General features: G+C 36.6%; 1 protein-coding gene across 1 annotated transcript in view; it reads left to right on the top strand.

Moving 5' to 3' along the window:
* Positions 1 to 603: 603 nt before the first annotated feature.
* Positions 604 to 21,712, top strand: part of LOC128710332 (homeotic protein ultrabithorax-like) — a 55,848-nt gene continuing 34,739 nt past the window's right edge. The window contains exons 1-2 of the mRNA XM_053805383.1: positions 604 to 1,243; positions 19,470 to 19,520. Of these exons, the coding sequence (XP_053661358.1) occupies positions 604 to 1,243; positions 19,470 to 19,520 (691 nt within the window). The remainder of the gene's footprint in view (positions 1,244 to 19,469; positions 19,521 to 21,712) is intronic.

The raw sequence follows: 21,712 nt of genomic DNA, 5'->3' as shown, positions 1-21,712 counted from the left end.
TGCGATTGGTGAGCCATACTCTCTGACAGTGTAATACATGCTATGGGCTTTAGAAAGCCAGTTTGGCAGATAGTGCTCCTAAAACACACACAATTTTCTGCTGCTATATCAGCTTACTAGCGTACATTAGTGCTGGATGCGTTCTGATAGGTTTTATGTATGGCGCAAGGCCATTGCCATATAGGTGTACCGATCAGTGCTGAAACAATAAAAGCATCCAATACCCAGTTGCATCAACCAGCTGCAGTTGTTACTCGTACATAATACAGCGTGAACAAAGACGTGAAAACAGTATAGATTTTGTTAGTGACTAAGTGCCAATTGTTTTTAGGCATAAGTAAAAAACACATATATTAGATCGTTTGCCTTCTTCTACCGGCGAGATGGTGCTTCGACTGAGAAAAAGTATATTATAAAACACGGAACGTAGCGAGTGTATGGTAGCCTGTCTGTAGGAAATCATATTCTTCCGTTGTGGTGAACATTAGAAAAAGATACAGCTGTTGTAGCAAAAATCGAAGACGACTCCCAGATCGTCTAGCGACGTAGTTTGGGATTTGCATTGGTTTTAACGCATAAGTCTGTCAGTGAACCAGCACAACCATGAATTCATACTTCGAACAGACCGGGTTCTATGGACATCCGCACCAGGCAGCGGCCGGTATGATGACGACGACAGGAACACATCACGACCAAACAACGGCTGCAGCGGCAGCGGCATACCGAGGATTTCCGTTATCGCTCGGAATGTCCCCGTACACGAACCATCACCTGCACCAAACGCGCACAGCCCAAGAGTCACCGTATGATGCCAGCATACAGGCCGCGTGTAAACAGATTTACGAGGGCTCCTATAGTTCCAAAGACTGTGCCACGAAAGGTGGTAGCGGAAATAACGGCACGGACGCAACCAACGGCTACAAAGATGTGTGGAACGCAAACAGTGGCGCAGCTAATGGGGCGGCCACCGGTGCCACCGGTGGTAACGTACCTTCCCAACAAAACAATTCTGTTCCGGTGCGACCTTCGGCATGTACACCTGATTCACGAGTCGGGGGTTATATCGACGCATCTGGAGGAAGCCCTGTGAGTCGGACTGGTTCAGCTGCTGCCGCAGCCGGTGTACCCGGATCATGGAATACCAACCAATGTTCATTAACTGGGTCAGCCGGTGGCCAAACTGCTCCTACTACTGGACTACATCAGTCCAATCATACTTTTTATCCCTGGATGGCTATTGCAGGTAAGCTGGAAAGATCTGGACGATTAGAACATTTTTTGTGATGATGAACCTGGATGACTTTTATTGAAACGTTATCAATCCAACAAAAAGTAAACGAGGTGTTTTCATTCGCTTCAAGTTCATTGCACCGGTGCCGGTATTCTCGATAAGTGTGTTACTCAATATATTGTAAATTAGAACGTACGCCACGAATTCTATAAATGTAACAGAAGAATTCCCAGTATAAGAGAAAAAGTTTTTTTTTTATATCAGCATATAATATGCCATCAGTGCTTAATTGGTGTGTCATATGTGATGTTCTCTTCATCTCTCTTCTTAACCCACAACTTGTACATGTGTCTTCATTCCTTTGTTTTTTACGTGTACATGCTTCATTCATATTTGTCAATCTATTTATGTCATAAAAAATTATCAATTTTTCATACAGGATTTTGCGTTTAACTCTCAAAACAGGCATGAAAAATTATACTCAAATTACAAAGTTTCATGCACATGTTGGGGTAATCTGTTCTGGCTAATCCTTGAAAAAGCCCTAGTGCCCTGTTTTTCATACGCATATGATTGGACCCGTTATTAGCTACGATAAAGGGTTCAATTTACAAAAACTAAACAAGCTTCACAATCACGGTTAGTCGCGGCACACAAATACATTTATTGTGTGGACGCAATGTTTATGCGTTTGTGTGCTAGTGCACACTGCAGCGTGTGCGTAATAAAATAAAGAAGGTTTCAGACATTCTTTGGAGATCGAGCGGCAAAAATTCATCGTGCGAAAGATCGTGTGCGATCTTGTATTCCTTTGCACATCTCGTTCAACCCCTACAGCATTGCACCATAATTTAAGCGTAAATTTATGATCGGGTTGCCAAGTGTTTCGGTATGGTGTTTTGTTCCTGTTGTTGTTATGGCTTTCCGCTGTTATTCAACTATAAATAGTTCAACATCGATGATGGTAATTTTATCAGCTGAAGTCGAACGATGCCGATATTCAGAATCCAACAAGCACTTGCAAAATTTCTATTCATATAATAAAAATTTAACACATGGAAAGCCTAACAACATTAACTTTCTCAGCATTGTTAAAACAATATTTGAGAAGTATTGTTTTTTACATGTAGCTGTAGTTACTAGCATTATTTTGTACCAAAGTGGAAATATTTCCTATTTATAGTAATAATAATGCTTAATCTTTTTTAGATATTTCATGTTATTCTTTTCCCTATTTTTCAACATTACAAAAACAGAAATTTGCTACAAATACAAATGTTTAATCATACTGCCCGAGTTAGGATTATGACTGAGGATAATGCATTGCAAAGTCTCTCAAGACAACATTCGCCAAAAACTACTCAAGCTAATAAAAGTAGGAAGTATCTGTGTCCATAATTGGCATGTAAAAAAAATGTATAAAAATGTCACAAAAAAAGAGTTACCTATTACTTAGGAAGCTACGAATGTTTCCCGAAGATAATGTGCTGCATTTCTGGTGGCCTTCGTTATGGTGTGCAAAAATTATAGTGTATATTCTTCAGACAACACCTAAAGAATGAACCATCAGTTTTTTTTTCTCTTTAGAGGTCTACGAAAAAGAATTGACCGCCTACCTTCCTCCCTCGCGTCATAACCGTGGTCGAAGAAAGCGCAAAAACCGCACACACATACAAACACACTCATACACAAATTCCCATTGCAGGCGTGAGACATGCAATCTCTGCTTTTAAGAGTCCATCGAGGTTGGTCTTTCATCCGCTGGCATGGGTTGATTGTAATTGACGTAGTTTAATCGCTTAAAGACGTGATTAAATTTTATTAATTTCAAGCTGCGCCGGGTGCCTTGGATTCTTACACGGGCGAAAGTGTGCATGCTAGGGTTCATTGAAGCGGTTTTCGTTCGGTCAGTAGAAACAGAAAATTGAGCTGTTCCTTGCGATTGAATCGCCGGCTTTGTCTTAGCAGGTCCCGACTCTCTTCACAAGTAGTTCGTTTCAGTTTTGTATGTGTTCATTAATTTGCTTTCGCTTTCGCTTGTACGTATTGTTCGAGCAGCATCTTCTCTTAACGTACACAACGTTGTATCTTCATTTCATCATCAGCAAGATAGTTAGTAGTCAGAATTACTACTGTTACTGAATTGATACTGTTCAAGGCGTGCACTTTTATTCCTTCACATTTTCTTCGGCATTTCAAGTGAAGATATTTTTTATATTGATTGCACAGCCGTCATTGACAGCGACTATCCCCGCATATGTTTGTTTTGCGATCTCTATACATTTGTCGTACGCGTATCATTAAGAATATTATTTTCTGTCGAAGTACCATGTTTCAAAAACATGTTGCTATATGAGCAGAAAAAAAAGAGCATGCGTTCAAATGGATTCATCATAGATTACAAGTGAAAGCAAAAGAGAGAGAGAAAAGCGTCATATGTTAGAAGCAACAAACAAAAAAAACCATCGAGAAGGGAAAACTTCTTTCTCTAACTTGGCTACCAATGGTAGAGCTGATCGAAAAAGGGAAGAATGGTTGTTCTATCTTCAATCATTTACAGTCTATATGAAAGAAGAAAAAAAAACTCTTCAACCAAATGCGTCGGCGTTAGTGTGTCAAATGAGCGGTGGCGAGCCCTAGAAACGGATACATCACTCGACAGCATTTTATGTACTACTGCTGCAATGAATGCACTCTGTGTCGACCGTAACAGATCTTGCTTGAAATGGAAGTTTTATTTTTCGTTGGTACGTTTCATCGCATCCTTCGTTCTTTGCTTTCGGACGCCTTTGCAGCTACAGATGACGTTGTAAGAAGCTGTGGGGAAGAGCAGGAGAGCTACTCTTCTTACGCAGCCTGGTATAATAGGAAGAGATAAATTCTAGCAGGATTTCAAATCTTTTCTTTTTCGACGGGGAAAACGGTATCTGCCCTCCTTCTGGGCGCTGGTTGGTAGTTGGAATATAACAAGCAGGGGTATGGAAGATAAAGAGCCAATGCAGCGATGCAGGAAAACTCCTGACGTAAGGTTATGTCTGTATCTATAAGTTTTCCTTCTTATGATGGAATACAAAATTACGATATGTTGCATCAAAAAAATTGTTTGAGTGAATAAGAAGTGGATATGATTTTATAAAAAGTTAAACATTGAGGTTTCGTTGTACATGGAAGTAATTAAGTATGATTTTTTTTCGAAAAGATATGTTTTTATGGTGAGAAAATGTCTTATCTAGATGTATTAACGTAAAACTATATACATTTTAAAACAACAAGTTCCAATTCACTGTATTACAGCTAACAACAAATAAAATAGTTTGAAACTAGGAGCATTGTTAAAAATATAACAAAACCTATATTATCTGAACAATAATTCTTACAAGATTTAGCTGGAAGGTTAAGCAAGATTTTTCTTATTCGAACAAAATGTGTTTGGAAATTGTTGTAATATTAATTTCTGTACATCCAATTTAAAATGTGTTGAATTTTTTTTGTATCGACATAACATCCTCAAGAGGTCTACAACTGCCATTTCTAGCTTTCTTTGAATTTACTTACCTGATGGGTTTTTGAACCGGTCGTGTCCTATAAACACGCCGCAAACAAAACACCGGTACGGTGGTCTCGATGGCCTCAAATCTTTTATTTTACGAATACCTATTTTACAAATGATTTGTAAATCTTATTATGCAGGTCTACGACAGTTGGAAAACTTTAATATAATAAATAATGAAACCTGAATTCCGGGACATTTTGTCGAGTGTTTACAAAAGCACACTAATGCAAGAAAAAGTTACAAAAATAATCCACTGTCTTAACCAGTCAACCTTTAATAACGCATTCTATCCATTCCAGCGTTTCACGCGTTATACAAAAAAAATCATTGTGCGAATTGTTCTTTTTTGAATACATCATAAATTAAATAAACCGTTTCCCTGCGGAAATAACCTTAATTCAGAATGTGTAATACTTGATGATCATCTCGATACTATAAAATAATTATCACCGTTCTTAACACGACAGGACCGGTACAAAATCGAATCCAGGCAAAACCTGCGTACGCAGGACTGGCTAACTGGCTTCGGGTAAATAAAGTCAAAGAAAGCCATGAATGGCAGGTCTAGATCTCTTGAGGTTGTGGTGTCGATAAAAAAAAGAAGACTCTCGCATTCTTCGCCATTGTAAAGAAGTTATTTTCATGCTGATCAAATAGTAATGTTTATATCGTTGTTTTAATATTTGATAAACATGATTTCTCTTATTGATGGGAGAATCACCGCGTGATATGATGATGATGTTTGAATTACATAACATAGGAAGGAACCACGTCCCATGCTTTCAACACCTTGAGAAATCATTCTTCGCTTGATTGAGGATTTGTTTTATATTCTGTAGCAGACCTTTTTTCTTGGGCTTCAGTAACTGTAATTCGATGTTATCCTATGTTATGGTTTTCATTTGTTAGTTATTATATGCTACAATCAACTGCATTAATTAATAGTAGGCGAATATGATTACTAAAAATATTTAAATACTACCCTCAATCATAAAAACTGATTATTTTAATAGCAAAATATATGACTTCGTGATACAGTGTTAAAAAAAGCTTATATTTTACTGGCATTCATTTTGATAGCTTTTCTGAATTATTCAATACCGTATACAGATAATTTTGGTATTGTTTATCTGTATTGTAGCAATTAATATTTTCTTTCCCATTCTTCTGTTTCTACATTTCTGTAAAGCATGAATGTGCAGTAGGAATATTTTTTTACTTTCTGACAACATTTATTTCTCTCGTGCTGTCATAGTTCATAGTTTACGAAGAATAGCATAACAACGTTAGCAGTTGTGAAGCTTTAGCTTAGCTAACGTTCAACAATAATTAATATTCACAACATGCGTAATCTTCCTCAAAACATCGCAAAACTCTCGCTCGAACATATCTCATACTTAAGAACAATAGAATACATATCCAATGAACACCGTTTAGAATATAGCGTATGCTTCGGTTTTATTTATACCCTTTTTGAATAAAAAAGGCCGTTTTATTTATAAGAAAAAATACATCATCAGCCTACTCATTCATCACTTATATAAACTTAAGTAAACAGTTAAAGGCATTTTTTTACTTTCATACTTATTTTACTAAATGTAGCAACACATTCAATTACTCGTAGTTTGCTAAACGGAGGATAATTTAATATCTCATAATTTAAATATAGTTTTTATCGCCCCAAACCAAATATACCGACTACTTTGCAGCAAAGGAATAGGGGAAGTTCAACTAGTTTTTTGCCCTCGGTTATCTCTATGCATGATGGATATGAAAAAAATTAATTTCATGAATGAATATTCATGGCACCATTTAAACTTTATAATTGTTTTTGTAACACACAAGCCTAACGCCATCAGTTTCTTCGGTTGGATACGATTGCTAAGGACTAAGAAAATGGCAATCTACCTTTACATGTAGTATGATACAATGTATGTCATTTTGTTCGTTGTTTCATTCGACTTCGGTTTATGATTATCTATGATGCCTTATTGACTTATATTATATATGTTTCAACTTTCTTTCGAATTTCGTGAAATTATAAATTATTATTTTTAAATTGCTAAAGTTTATGTCCGTATTCGCAGATTAACATTGTTGTTACAGTAAAAAAAAAATTAACAAACTCAGCATTAGAATAATCAATCATGGCTATGGTGATCATTAGCAAGTTGATGATGATGATGATGATGATGGAGGTGAGTTACCCTACTGAATTGTGAAGGTGTGATAGGCTTGCAAAAGGGCACTATGATTGGTGTTATTGGAACATGGTTTGAAGATCATGCAGACTTGCCTTCTTCGATCAGTGCTATACTTTATTTCAATCTCTCGCTCTATCTAAGTCTCTCGCGATATGGCTGTACAAGTTTGCAATAACGACCAAAACTGAAAGGTACTGCTTAACGCATATAACAACCCTAAATTCACTCACACACATACACACACATACACAAACCTTGTTTCATTGCGAGATCGGTTTACTCGATGATGACGAATCGGCTTTGAATTAATTGCCCTAATGACTCCACGGGTGGGCGCACTGCGGTATATTGTTGTTACGGTGAGTTTTATGAGACCCCAGGACTTTGTTCTCAACAGCCACTCGACCAAGTCGGATTGAAGGGTGCTGTTATCCAGATACCGTAGCAGCAAAAGAAAACGGTCGCAAAAATGGTGCAATAAATCATACTACCAAAAACGGCCACCTTCACGATACGAAATATAGAAGCGGAGAACAGTGCTTCTCTTTTCTTCATCTTTTGCACCCATCGTTTACATTATTTCAATAAGGGAGAAACACAACTCGTTGCTGAACACAATACGCAGACGCATGCATTCCTTTGCATGCAAGATCGAAAATTTCAACAGTCAGGTGGTATAAACTTTCTTGCACTAGTGAACTATATTCAACGGCTTCCGGTTAAAGGATCGTCTGGCATGCGCAAAGCGCCGTATTCGTCCTTGAACAGATAAGAAATTTAATGTGGAGTGAATAGAAACCGGAAAAGGAAGCTCTATTCAGAGGGAAAATACACGGAATATTTTGAAAGACAGACGAGGCACCAGCAGTGGTGATACGAATACAAATACTACCACAAAGCACGCAACAGAAATTCGAAATCCGTGCGCACGAGTATAATCATAATCATCTACACACAAAAAATGTTTTCACGCTTGTGCCATGTGAGAATGCCGAACGGAGTGGAGGGATTGATGATGGATTGTAACAAAAAGATAACAACACATCATAAAACTTCAAATCGGGAGTTAGCCCTTAACGTTGGTTGCAAGTTAGCAAGAAAAAGATAAAACAGACAAAGAGATGGAAGGTAAAACATCCTGTTCAACAGCTTTTTAATCGCGAAAAGAAGTGAACTTTTTTGCAACGGTTGACTCCTGCTTCTGCAAGATGTGTTCGTGGGATGTTGGAGGTTTTGGCGATGTCAATAACAATTCACACATACCATCAGCGTTTTCAAGAAAGCTTCATAAGCATTCTGATGCATATAGGTATAAAATTCGAAACCAACCCGACTACTGCAACAGACTTCTTTATAAGAAGTTTTATGGAAACCCCCCTCTGTGGCTCTCCTTGCTAATTCTAATCGATCTACCACGCTATACATCTTTTACGTCTGTTTGATACCTCGTTCTACAAAATATGATATTTTGATTTACGATTTGTTTTCATTCAACATTTGCGTGCTTTTATGCGCGCAACTGTAGATTCTACGGTATGTTTCGACATTTGTGAACTTCTTTATTGAAGTTCTTATTGAAGTGTGCCGGGTGCCAAGATTCGCAACAATAATTCATTTTCGTAATGGAAAGCGTTCACTACGTTTAAATCAAAGTTTAATCATTGCGATGTAACAAGAGTTGAAATGTTCTGGAATATATGCAAACAAAACATTTTTTTCCTTAGTTTTGTAGTTGTTTTTAGTTCAATGTATTATACTTCGTCTATAAGAAATAATTTTAATGAATTTATTTGAAGATTGCTTATAAAAAACTTAGAACACATAGGTAAAGTTATCGTTTGCCACAATGGCCATTCAAATCACGATTTTAAAGCTGTACTGAAATGTGTTTATTCATTCTAAGGTGGCCAATTTGCGAGATAATACTCAAGGCTAATAGGCCAAGTGATTGCTAAGCATCATAGAGCATTATCAATTTTATCGGTCTATTACTTCGCGTTTTGTAAGCTTGTGTAATCAACCAAAGCCCTTAGTGCTGCAGTACGTTTTCATGTTTAAGATATGGATAGGAAAATACACGATTCAGAACGACGGAAACAATCGTGGAGAAATTTGTGGAATAATAGCGATGGTAAATAGTCCAAGATTGGCACACAATCATAGTTGCTGTGCAGTTTCAATTATTATAATCTGTATTATAATGCACCATATCGAGCGTACTTTTGTAGTCTATTCAAGGCCAACTTTCAGTCACTTATGAATTCTCTCTCTATCTCTATCTCTCTCTCTCTCTATGATCACTTTAACTTTCTTCCTCTCTCTTCATTTATCTCCTTCTTACCTTTGCACTTCAACTCTTCAACTCTTCAGCGCTCTTATTTCGTTAACATTCACGAATTTTATGTTGTTTTCTTGAAAGATAACTGCCGACTGAAACAGTGCTAACGACTGCCACGCTTGTTTACAAATTAAAACAGGCTAATATTTCTTGAATTGCAGTTGTATCAGAACCCTTTTCACAATATTTTTATCAATGCTTACTAATCTCCCTGCAACATATACTTGCAAGCAGTATTTTTGTTATCCTGTAACAACATTATTAATGAAGGGTGACGAGAATAGACGAGAATCATCAGGATATTTTCGCATATATGTATCATTTTGAGACAGTTGCTACCAATGACAAAACGTTTATTTTTATTTGATGCAAAACGGCCTGGCCGAATTACAATATTTTTTATGCCTCATCAATTTGCTCTACCTCGAAATGGTATTCGTTTCGTACTAGATGTCTAAAGATCGATATGAAATGATATACATGTAAAGATGAATGTCTAAGGCATACCGATTGTCTGTTTATTAACATTAAGACATCAATCCATCAAAATGAGATATCAAAAACCAGAAATCATCCAGCGTGCTAAGTACGCTGCACTGTGAATACAAAACCCAAATACATCTGAATTAATTGATTGTCGAGATAGAAAGGACATGGCTGTAGACCATACTACGGTAAAACGAGACTCTAAAGCATGAAAATAATTGAACTCTTTTCTTTTTAAATAGCTAATTGCATAAGAAAAATCAATCTTTTGCAACAATTATATGGTTTCAGTTGATAGTAAATGATGATATACACACACACAAACGCTTTATTACAGTTGTCAGTTTAAAAAAAAGTAGTAAAATCAGCAAAAGTTTGAAAGAAACGGCATAAATATTAAAAATTCTCACATTAATAAAACTGTGTTCCAATAAATTTCCATCACAACCGCTGATCAGTGACGTGACCACGCTCCACAGCGAAGCGTTTACCAAAGCGTGCATGAAAGGTGTCAGACTTACAGACAGAAAGAGAACAAAACAGTGGACGAGGGTGCAGCAAATGCGAATAAGGGACAGTGTTGCGGCTCGTGCATAATTTTGTCCCGGTGATCGGGTGTGGAGCAAGCATTCCTCAACGATGATGGTGTGTAAAAAAAGAAAAGAACAGCTTAAACCAGAGCGGCACTGGTGTATCGGGTAGACCATGGTTGAGTAAGGTATATATGTGTATAAAGTAATACACGGTTTCGATCGGAAGCAGCATAGATAGGGCATTTGCATGTTTTGCACACATTTTTTATTGCAATAAATACAGTTTTGTATTATGATAGTAAAAAGGATATTGCAACAAACTTGTATCTAACAAAATATTGGCTGTGATCAAATCTTCATGCAACATGTACTGTTAGCATGCATGGAAAATTTAATTTAGGGATGTATTTGCGGTTGAAGCTCACATTCAAAATTGTATGAAATTCTAAACCTAATGCAAAAGCCCGTAATGTGAATACCAAAGGGATAGCGCCGATGCTGGTTCAAAAAGTATCACTGAATATTATCGAACCCTATTGGTAAATAATCCTATGACATATTAATATTGATTTCACATCAATTTGTTAATACTGTTCTGAAAAGTTTCAACGTTCTTGGAGAGAGTTTTCGTGAAACGTTATGTTAGTTTCTATTGGTTTTCAATGACTATATTTGTGGTATGATCGAAGTACATTAACGGCTTCAACAGTCATAAAAATTTTTGCCTATTTTGGTAGATGAACTTTTGTAGTCTATATCCGATATATCCGGTCCGATATCAACATAGCGTACTGTGAACGATAATGATGATGATGATGATCGCAACTTGTATCAACTATGTGATCGATAAGGTACACATCGAGAGCAATACAACACAATCTGAAATATCCGTGATCGTGTTGTAGGGTTTGACTAATTTTATCTTCTCGTTCGTTTGTTATTTTGGAAGAGATATTGCGGTTATTCACTCTTAGCCGTTCGTTGGGCTTAACTTAGTTTGTTGGACATGAGCCGGTACTGCCTGATCAGAACCGAAATATGTAATGGCAACACATCCGATGAGCAGAATGACGAAGAAATATGTGAAACGGAACACACAGGAGATAAATCAAGAAATATCCATTTGCAAACCAATTCATCCTTCTCAGTTTGGCCCCGGATATTTTTCTCTTACCGGTGCTGGCTTTGCCCTGTTTTCTGCACTTTTTTTAAAACCATATTCTGCTACCGCTCCTGCCATCAGACGTGCCGTGTTTGCCACGACCGATCGCGAAGCTTGTTTGGGTTGAAAACGAGACTTAAAATATCAGAATATCAGAATATCAAAGAATTGAACATTGATAACCTAACCTCTAGCCAGTCAAAAGATGAAAATCAAGAAGAGAATCAATACCCAAAGGTAAAAGAAGAGAAAAAAAGCTAACAATTTCTCAGACGTAAGCGAGAAGAATCGAACAAACAGAGTCAAACACGAAGGCGGAAGGAACGTAGATTGGGAAGGGTATAGCGTATTCAGCCGGTGATACCATGGGATCAAAACTGTAATTGCTAGTCTGGTATGATTATGATGGCTATGGTGGCAGTTGTACAGTGTTGCCAGTTCGGTAGCATGTGATTCTCTAACAATCTTTAAAGATCTATGTGAACAAATGGTTATCTCGCTTATCTCATTCATTTTGTTAAGCTGTACTAACTTCATATTAAATAACCTTATTTAGTTTTGCGAATATAATGCTAGTAAATTATATTTTTTTTATGTATTTCATATGTTGAAACTTTTTTTGTACTTTTATTTATTTTTTAATTATTAAATCGGTTTTAAACGTTGATTTCGAACTTATTCTTAAAAAAAAAAGAATACCATGTATATTTATTGATTACGTGGTATTATTTGCAATTTGTTGCTGCATTTTGTTGATAACCGGTTACACTTTTATTTATCATTGGTTTGAGAGAGCTAAAGCTCTTTTTAGAAAATTCGTGTAGTTTATTGCGCATCAGATACCCCAACAATAAATACAGACAATCTTCAGCTACAGTTTGATAATTGTTTATTTATTTTTTATCCATATGCAAGGAAATTTAAGTAACACTTGAGATTGTGCAGTTTCACAAGAATATTGCATCTGAGAAGGTTAACAAGATTAAACTTAACTTATTTTAGAATAATTGCATAATTAAACAATTTTAGTTTGGAAGAGTAATGCAAACATTATAACATTACATTAAATGTAATTTTGTATACAACCTTCACTCATACATTGGGTAGAGCCCAAAGAAAGCAGTGCACAAAAGACACAAGAAAAGAGAGCAAAATCTTCAGCTTAGAGATCAATCATATTTATACTTTATGACACTGCAAACGTGTATGTGTGGCGGTCGGATAAAACGAAGGTGTGATGTAAGGAAGAGATGCCTACTTTTTATGTGTTTCTTACGTGACAATACAATTAAAGTTTTTCTCTTTAAACTATCCTTTTTTTCAACACGCATTAGACTCGCTCGGAAGGAATCTCAGTGTGATCTATTGGATGCAATTACTTAATTACATTATTACCATTACACCCAGGATATCTTTCTTTTTCGTTCTCTTTGAAGGTCAAGCATATTTGTGCACACATTGCGTTAATGGTTGCTTCTATCCTTGAGATTTTAGCCCAATACCATCATAGACATTGTATAATAATAATAACTGCTGCGAAATTTGAATTTTTATTTAGAATATTTTAGAGCGAAAAATTACTCATACAAATCAAACAATCTAGATTCAACAGCAAGATTAACTCTAGTCATTCACTTTCTTTCTATCGCTCGTGTTTTTTCAATGTATTATTAAAAACTGGTAATAATGCTTGACTATTATTTTCTTAAAAATATCTGCCCAGGCTTGGAGCATCTTGCTTTATGATAAATTAATTAGTTAAAATAGAATTTAGAAACTAATTAAATTAGGATAGGCTAGAATTCGTAGCGAAATTGATAAAATTTGTAGATCATGTGAACGGTATTTATACCATATTTTTTTAATGATTTGGTTGAATTTTTGCCTTCTACAGCAAGAAATTAAAGAGCCATGTTATAATTACAATCTCTTTTCGTGCATGTTCTTCATGACGTGTTTAACCATCAACTTCACGCAATGTTCAACAGTAAATACTAATTATCACATTAACCGGCCGACTGAACATACAACGAGTTGTAAATCCACCCACATTTTGTAAACTGATGAGCCACTGAAGCAGTAGTAGTGCGGCAGGTGGGTACGTGGGTATATACTACCAGCTCGTAATTTATCATAGATAATACATCGTAATAAACACTTCATTGAGGCTCTACGGTATGAGTACATAAACAATTGTATGATACGGTGTTGTGGAGGCAATCTTTTCGACATCTTAGCTCTTACTGTCCAGTTTTGTTGGTAAACGCCAATCTTCATGTCCATCCAACACATACATCTATCATCTCTATGTTTGAAACAATGCCCTTGAAAACCCTTGCAGTTAAAAAAGCACTCCATGCGAGATGCTTCAGTGACTTCACTATACCTCATGTAAAGCCTTAAATAAACAAATAAACACGAACCTCGTGTCATAGCTCAGCGCATATTCCATGAGAATATCGGGCTGGCAATTGTTGGCGTGCTTCTAAAGGCATAACTGAATCTGTTGGTCAACCAACCGTCGGAAGATGAGCGTTAATCCGATAAGGCTTATTTATGAATAATTACAACCGGGGTGATGGGTAATCGGCATAATCGTTTTTGGTACTTCCGTCCATAAAACCAACGGCCGTACGATTTACCGACGGCAAATTTACAACTCTTCTGAACCCCGGCCTCATCATCGTAGACATCAGTGTCCAATAAATTGCAGTATGTTTGCGTATTTCGGTAATTTTTCCCGCAAGCAATTACGATTTTTTCACACAAAAAGTATCCACTGCAAGTGTCCAATTGTTTTCACTATTTAAACGCTAATTTTCACTGATGTATTTTTCACAGGTTCACTCCGGTGAAAAGGGAGAACACACCGGTAATATGGGGAACGGTTTACAATGGCATCGTTTCATTACCCGTCGACGTTGTGAAAAAATAGGGTTTGCACAAAAATAAATTGAAGTTTTTTAAACGAAATGTGCCACAATTGCCTGATCAGGGTTGCTGATGGAGATGGTGTGCTCTAGTCGGTAGGTTGTAATAAGATGGTAGTTTGCTAAGCTCTAAATCGAAATCCTACGTAAACTAGCCGTATTCCTGATTGTTCACCTGTAGAGATAAAAGAGATCGTTCTCTCTTTCACATTCATGCTTCTCTGTCTGTCGTTGTTTCTTAGTCTCGTTCTTTCATTCGTGGACAACGTTCTGGATGAACAGCAATCGGATGGCATGCGATGTTTTGGAGGTAGAGTTTTTGTACTTCTGCTGTTCACACTATTTCATTTTTATTGCACCTTTTCGCTTTCATTCGTTCAGGTTATGTTTCGGGATCGTTATCACTCATTCACACGCAGCAACAACACCCGCAAAAATCTCCTGGAGAAGTGTTCTCTGTAACGCTGTAGCGTTATTAGAGATGATGGGAAACATTGAGTTGAGCACGTTTGCCTGATGGTATGCGAAATGAGTGCCCTCTGTGTGGCATTTATGTACCTGAACAAACAAAGTGAAGATTTTAGATCATTTAGATCGGTATGCAAGATTTATTAGGTAAGCGAAGTTCTTACACAAATTGAGATAAACAGGTGATAAAATGTGATTATTTTAATTTTTTCTTCACAGTACTATCACAGCGTTCTTAAAAGCATATGAAAATGATATATGGCTATAGAAAAAAATTATGAAAGACTTTGGAAAGATTTCGCAAACAATCACTTTGGTTGATCCATAAATGTGGAGTGAATTTGTTGAGCATACTTCAAACTAGATCGAGATTAGTGGATAAATTTGATGTGTGGAGTTTTGTTACCGGGTTTTGAATTAGTTTAATCACTTTCACAATTTGTATGAGAATGTTTCAAACCATGTTTGCGTGTAGGTGGAAAGTAAAACAATCCTGGTCCTTTTGGTGTTGCAAACAAACTGAGTTAAATTAAAAACTACCGTCATCGTGCTACGAACAAATTACATTAGCACTGTTTTTGTGCGCCTCCGCTTCCTGTGTGTCGTTCGCCTTTGATTCGCATAGCTCTTTCTGATCATCTAAGGTTTTATTAGATAGCACGGCGCAGAGTTTGGTGCAGTTTTTGTACGTTTCACTTGCTTTGGTGGGTTATTCTTTCGTGAAAGAACGACATTGTGTGTACAGAGGTAATAAATAGCGTTGTCTAGGATAATAATTTTTAGCAGCATCCAGCGCTTCAAGAAGAACCACGCTGCGCTGCGCTGCGATGAGGTAGGAAAGAAGAGGATATCACGGGCGAGAGCGAATCTATGAAGAGCAGCAGGAAGAGAAAAGCAGTAGCAAAGAGAAAAGAGCAGTTTTCAGCGGTTCATTTTTTATGACTCGGAAGTGGAGAATGCTAACACCATTTAACAACACTAAATGATTTAATAACCATGATAGAACACGTGTATAATTTTCTCACATCGTTTACAATTGCCGTGCTGTGGTGGCAAGTATGCAGCATGCAGAATGAATAGTTGCCGTGCACATTTTCCACTACGCTCTAGAAATAGTTTTTAAACGTACGGTGTCACTTTGTCGACTATATCGAACGTTGTAAAATAGCAATTATCTAATAATATGTTCACGAGGAACGCAAACTTGCAATGACAAATTAAAGTAATATTGATATTGTATTTTTCAATCTCATTGCAATACAAATACATTTGAATTGTGTAGTCTCACATCTTGCTGCAGCATGGGACTGTGAAGACGAAGCTGTCTTTTTTCACATTAACAATGGAAACAGTCAAAAAACAATATAGATGAAGCCAGTTGGCAACTGGATTGCATATCTAATACTTTTGAAATGCGCCATCGTGTGAATGATTTTCAAGCGGTTTCTCAGTATCAGTTCTTATTTCTATTTGATTAACTTCAAACAATAAATTATTATTTACAACCACAAAAAATTAACCTTTGAACATCACAGGACAGCCGTTTCTACTGATCGTATATTTTTATATTATGTTATTCACCCCATCAGCTCTATGTGACCAAATCGCTTTGAGATTGATTATTTTAAATGTGAATAAAACAAAAAAAAACTGTAAACACTACATGAAACGAATAGCATGTTCGCTTAATAGCAAAACGAAACTGAAACAGAAACAGCTGTAATGATTGTTCCTAAAACTTCAGTACACAATTAGTTGAACAAAATTCTTTGCGCACAGCAGGGTATTACAGCAGAGTGAATCTACTTCCGATCGCCACGGAACTACCCATCAGACAGACATCGTATGGCGGATGGCCGGTATGGCGTGAAAGTTGTGAACGGCGCCGAGCCCGTGCCGACAACGCGGTCAATTACAATGCAGCGTAGAAAACATTTTCCATGCGCCTGCTCTCCCGAATATTCGTTTCCATAGGTCTTTCCACTTTAGTTCTCCTTTGATCGTCGCACTTTTTCTAGCATGTCTTTTTTCTAGTAAACATATGGGTGATTTAGCTGCACCCAACACGGATGTTATGAAAACAGTGAGCTCTCGAGTGTCGCTGTGTGGCGGCATTTCCAATTTGTGTTGAACTTGAGCACTACCACACGGTGCAGCAGCCTCGTGCTAGAAGCACCAGAAAGTGGAGGGCAACTTGCATGTTCCTACTCTTCGTTCATTTCGTTTGCTTGGAGTAATACCGGTGGCGCCACAGTCAATAGTAGTGGTAACTGGTTCGTGCCACCCCGAAACCAACCCTGGGGAACTACGGTTTCGTACTTGAGAGGTGCTGGGAATGAAATAAAACACGATGGAAAAACAGACAGCGAAACAGTACGTGGTACAGGTGTGGAAAGGTTTGTTTTAATTTCCTCACAATGAAAGAAGTAACACGGAGAGCCATTCGTTTGATGTAAAATGAAGAACAACAATTAATCCAATTCAGTAAAAACGTTTCTATTCAAGCGCCAAGAATCAATTTGATTATAAGTTGACCATAAAAACATATACCTAATAACAATTTTACGACAACCATAAGCTTTGTTGAATGTCCGTTGTTTGCTGTAGTAAACAACAACAGAGAAAAAAACAAGATAAAAATTAAAATTCATTCATTCCCTCGAAGTGCTGGAAAGGGTGTCCTATGAACAGAGATGAGCCTCGATGCCGGATGGTCGACGTGCGTCATCAAAATGTTTGCTCCATTGTTGTTTGAGCGATTGGGTTAATAGTAGTGGTAACGGACCACATGCACGTAGTAGCTACTGTACGCGGTGACTGCACTCCAGTGTAGCCAAAATCAAGTGCTGTCTGGCCAATCGACCTGGTCCGTCGCACGACACATATTCCCACTCCACCTGAGCACAAATTTCTAAACTGGCGTAGAGATGCGGCGAGTAAACAATGTGTGTAGAGCTTCTCAACCGTCAGAATCAAGGGCTCTCAAAACTTGTTTTACACACACTGAAACAAACCAATATAATGTATGCTTCAGTCCCTTCTTTCTTTGAATCATCGCGTTCAACAAGCAAATCATCACGATCATTGGGTCACTCAGCGCCACGCTTGATGATGCTGAGAATATAGAATGAGAGCTCTCGTTCGCCCAGCTGATTCTCTCAGAGTTCATCAGCTGATATTCGTGAGTGTAACCGTGGATGAAGGACGACGGACTTTCGAACCATGCGGTAATTTAATAGCTGGTACTGCCCATGTTGTTGCTAGAGCAGGTTTGTTGCTAGAGCTGATTTTTCTCTCATAAACTGGTGTGTGGAATGCTAAGCTTCGAATATGTTTGTAAGATTTGCAAAAAAGTAAAAAAGTTAAAAGAAAAAATAAACATTATTAAGAAGCTTAAGAATGAACCCACGAGAAATACACACAGGAAATGCACTTTGAAAAATAAACACACATTGCGCTCCACTGTGCACACATAAGCAAAATAGTTAATCTATTTTATGCTAAGCGATTATACGTTGTACATTTTATTTCAACGGTTATGTACGTTTGTAATGCATTTTTTTAATTTATGAATAAAAGTAAGTGCCAAACGTCTCAAAGCACAGAGCTAAACATAAGAAACTTTAAATCATACATGACACGACAATGATGTCAGACGCAATAAGGCGTTTTATCCGCTTACACTCAGACAATGTTCGGTTTCTCGATTTCTTAAGCTCCTTCAAATACAATCTCATCTTAACATCGGTGTGACACTCGATTTTTGTTGAAATTCTCTTCTGTCCGAATTTCTGAAATATATGTGTGTGTTTGTTTTTTTTTAAATCGGTACAAACAGACATTTATAATTTAATGGTAATGTGTATGGTTATTCATCTGCTATGTTAGCTTGCAAAATAATGGTTCAGTTTTCAATATGTAAATAATTTTGGTAAAATGCTCGCTTCCATCGACCAAACGGGAAATGAACTAGAATACAGAAAACGAAACTGAACCGTCTTCAAAACGTCAAACGATGAACAAGTTGACATGAAGAATTGAAAGAATAAATTATTAGTCTATGCTTTACTCGATATGTTCTTTTTCTCTGCCCATGATAATATCCATGGTTAGTGTTAGCATTTTGCAGATTAATCCGTCTTTATCGAAAAATAGAAATAAGTTTAAATTTCTCGATTTTCGAAGAATTTTTGACAAACCATATAAATTTCAAGTGACATACAATTATTGTTCTTTTATGATTCATGAAGAACGGCCAATCCGTATCGCTTATGCAATTGTTGTCATATGATTTAAATATATACTATTTGCCATAGCTACACTTATCAGAAATGATAAACTGGGTTTGCTAAAATCGAAATATAACACACTCACACAAGTATAACTATGGAGATGCCAAGTAACCCCCATCATGCAGCTGGTTTGAGGTAAACTAGAATTGATTGGTGGATTGGGTTCATAAAATAAAGACTATTTAAAATTTTTAAACTTTCGTCTTCTTAAAACTTCTCTGAACTTTAAGCTGCAAACCTATTTTACAAGTTTCATTTTTTTTAATTTTCAGGTAAGAGATATTCAGAATCTCTTGCGGGCACACTTCTACCAGACTGGATAGGTAAGTTCCATTAAGTTTTCTTTTATGTTTGTTTTTATTTTTATATAATTTTTTAATAGTTTTTGTTGATATGTTTGTTACATTTTGTTAGTATGACCATTCCGCACCAATGGAAATAGTTTCTATAATATTACTGAAATGTTTGGTTTGTATATAAAAGAATGGTCGGCAGTCGTTTACGAAAAGAAAATAAATGAACAAACAAACCACGCGAATTCGAGGATTTGTTAAATTTAAATCATGCAAGTTTTTTTGTATAATCTTTGTTCAAGATTACTAATTAATGTTTTGTAAGTTTTAAAAGTGTTTTACTGAATGTTACTAACTTCAGATGACCATTATCAATAAATTAATAAAAAATATCATTTAGCCATTACGAATCAATTTGAGTTGACGTAAGATCGTCATGTTATCATGCTCACATATATGAAGTGACGCATTTCCATAAAATATTAACCCTGTAGTTAAGTTTTATTACTCTTTATCTAAGATGTGATTCGGTTAATCTAATACGCTAGATCTATATTACAGACAGTTTAATCAATCAGTTTCCACACATTTATTCAGTGAATCGTGTGGTTCGGTTAGGGTGAACAATATTCATTTTGTTTATTAACATTATTTTATTTAACAAGAGCTATTTATAAGTGTGTATTTTCTAACTTGCACTTTTGGTTGCATATGAACATGATACATTTATTTATATGTTTTATGGCATTATTTGTTCTTACCCAGATGATTTTTGTGTATGTTGATTTTGTTTTGACATTCGTTTTAACTTACTAATCCGTTTGGTGCAAGTACGCTGTCCGTCAAGAGGCTACTGCAACTCATAAGTGATATAACCGTAAGTAACAGATAAACATGCGTCAAGTTCCGTATTGCCATTACACATTCTATCTAACACACAAATGAAGGGGGGTTTCACCGACGGATATTGCCTAACATCTCGGTTAAACCTTTGCTTGTCATGTAAAATATGTTGTTTAAATTAAGAGAAAAATAATTCCTTTGCTGTTACGAATTTGTGAAAAGTCGCAAAGAACTGCAGAATTAGGTATTGATTTAACAAAACATATCCAACAATAGTTATCTTTGCTTCACTGTAAACTATACAGTTCTAAGAAGCTTATTCAACGTCTTCTTTTAAATCAAACCCACACGCTCACTCACCAAGCTATATTTATCACTATGTCAGTGGCACACAAACCTATAAAAATGTTGACATTGAAATGGAACGGCCACAAGAGCACCTTTTGTTCGTTCGATTTCGATATCTTCATTATTTGAAGTTCCGCTCAGAATGGATTTTCACACAACTAGAGCGGAGTTGTTTACAATGAAAGTGAAACGATCGGTACTTCAATCAATATTAAACGGTTTTAAATGTGTGCTCCCTTACCTCAGATGCAGTATGGTCATCGGATGAATCGATAGCAAATATAGTAAAAGCAAAACAAAACAAAACAAGGAACGTGTTCAAAAGCATGCGAAAGAAGTGGGGACTATATTACAGTGATAGATGGAAGGCAGGAACACATAGCGATCACAAAGAGCGTTCGTTGGATTTGTTTATTAAACGAAAGAGGCCTCAAGCAGCAACACAAATAGCTTGCTCGTTGGAAAGGCGCCACTCAAAGCAATGCTGCAAGAGATATGGGTGTGCGCATGTAAATAAACAACATTGAATCATTTGATAAAAATTACATAACAATGTGCCTGCAATGTTTACGCTACGGATAATGGGGAAACGTAGTGTCTATTATACGGCGTCTAGCGATTCTTCATTAAAAAGTGGCTTTGTTGACACTATACCAAACTGCCGTAGACATATCATATTATTTGAGTTTGCTCGTCCGCTATTTCAAACTGTAGTCTTTAGATCATTTAGATCGGCACGAATATAGGACTGCCAGTTAATATTCCATCGTACAGTATTACCTCTATGATGTTGATGATGTAAACAATGTGATTTTAAGTGATCTGTTTCTTAGACCGATATCTTTTTCGTTTGCATCTCTGAAACAATCAAACTGCTGGCTGCGCATTTTTATTGGATGGGCAAATTGGCCAAACTGTATTTTCTGCAGCTGTTCCACAGAAACAAGCCAGTAAAATACACAAAACTAATATTAGACTTATGTTCTCCCATCGGCTCTCATTGATCTTTTCTCACAAGGTAAAGAAAGGTG

This window comes from Anopheles marshallii, chromosome 2 (assembly GCF_943734725.1).
Source record: "Anopheles marshallii chromosome 2, idAnoMarsDA_429_01, whole genome shotgun sequence".
NCBI lineage: Eukaryota > Metazoa > Arthropoda > Insecta > Diptera > Culicidae > Anopheles > Anopheles marshallii.
Note: the sequence above shows the minus strand (reverse complement) of the source record. Positions and strands in the feature narration are given on the sequence as shown.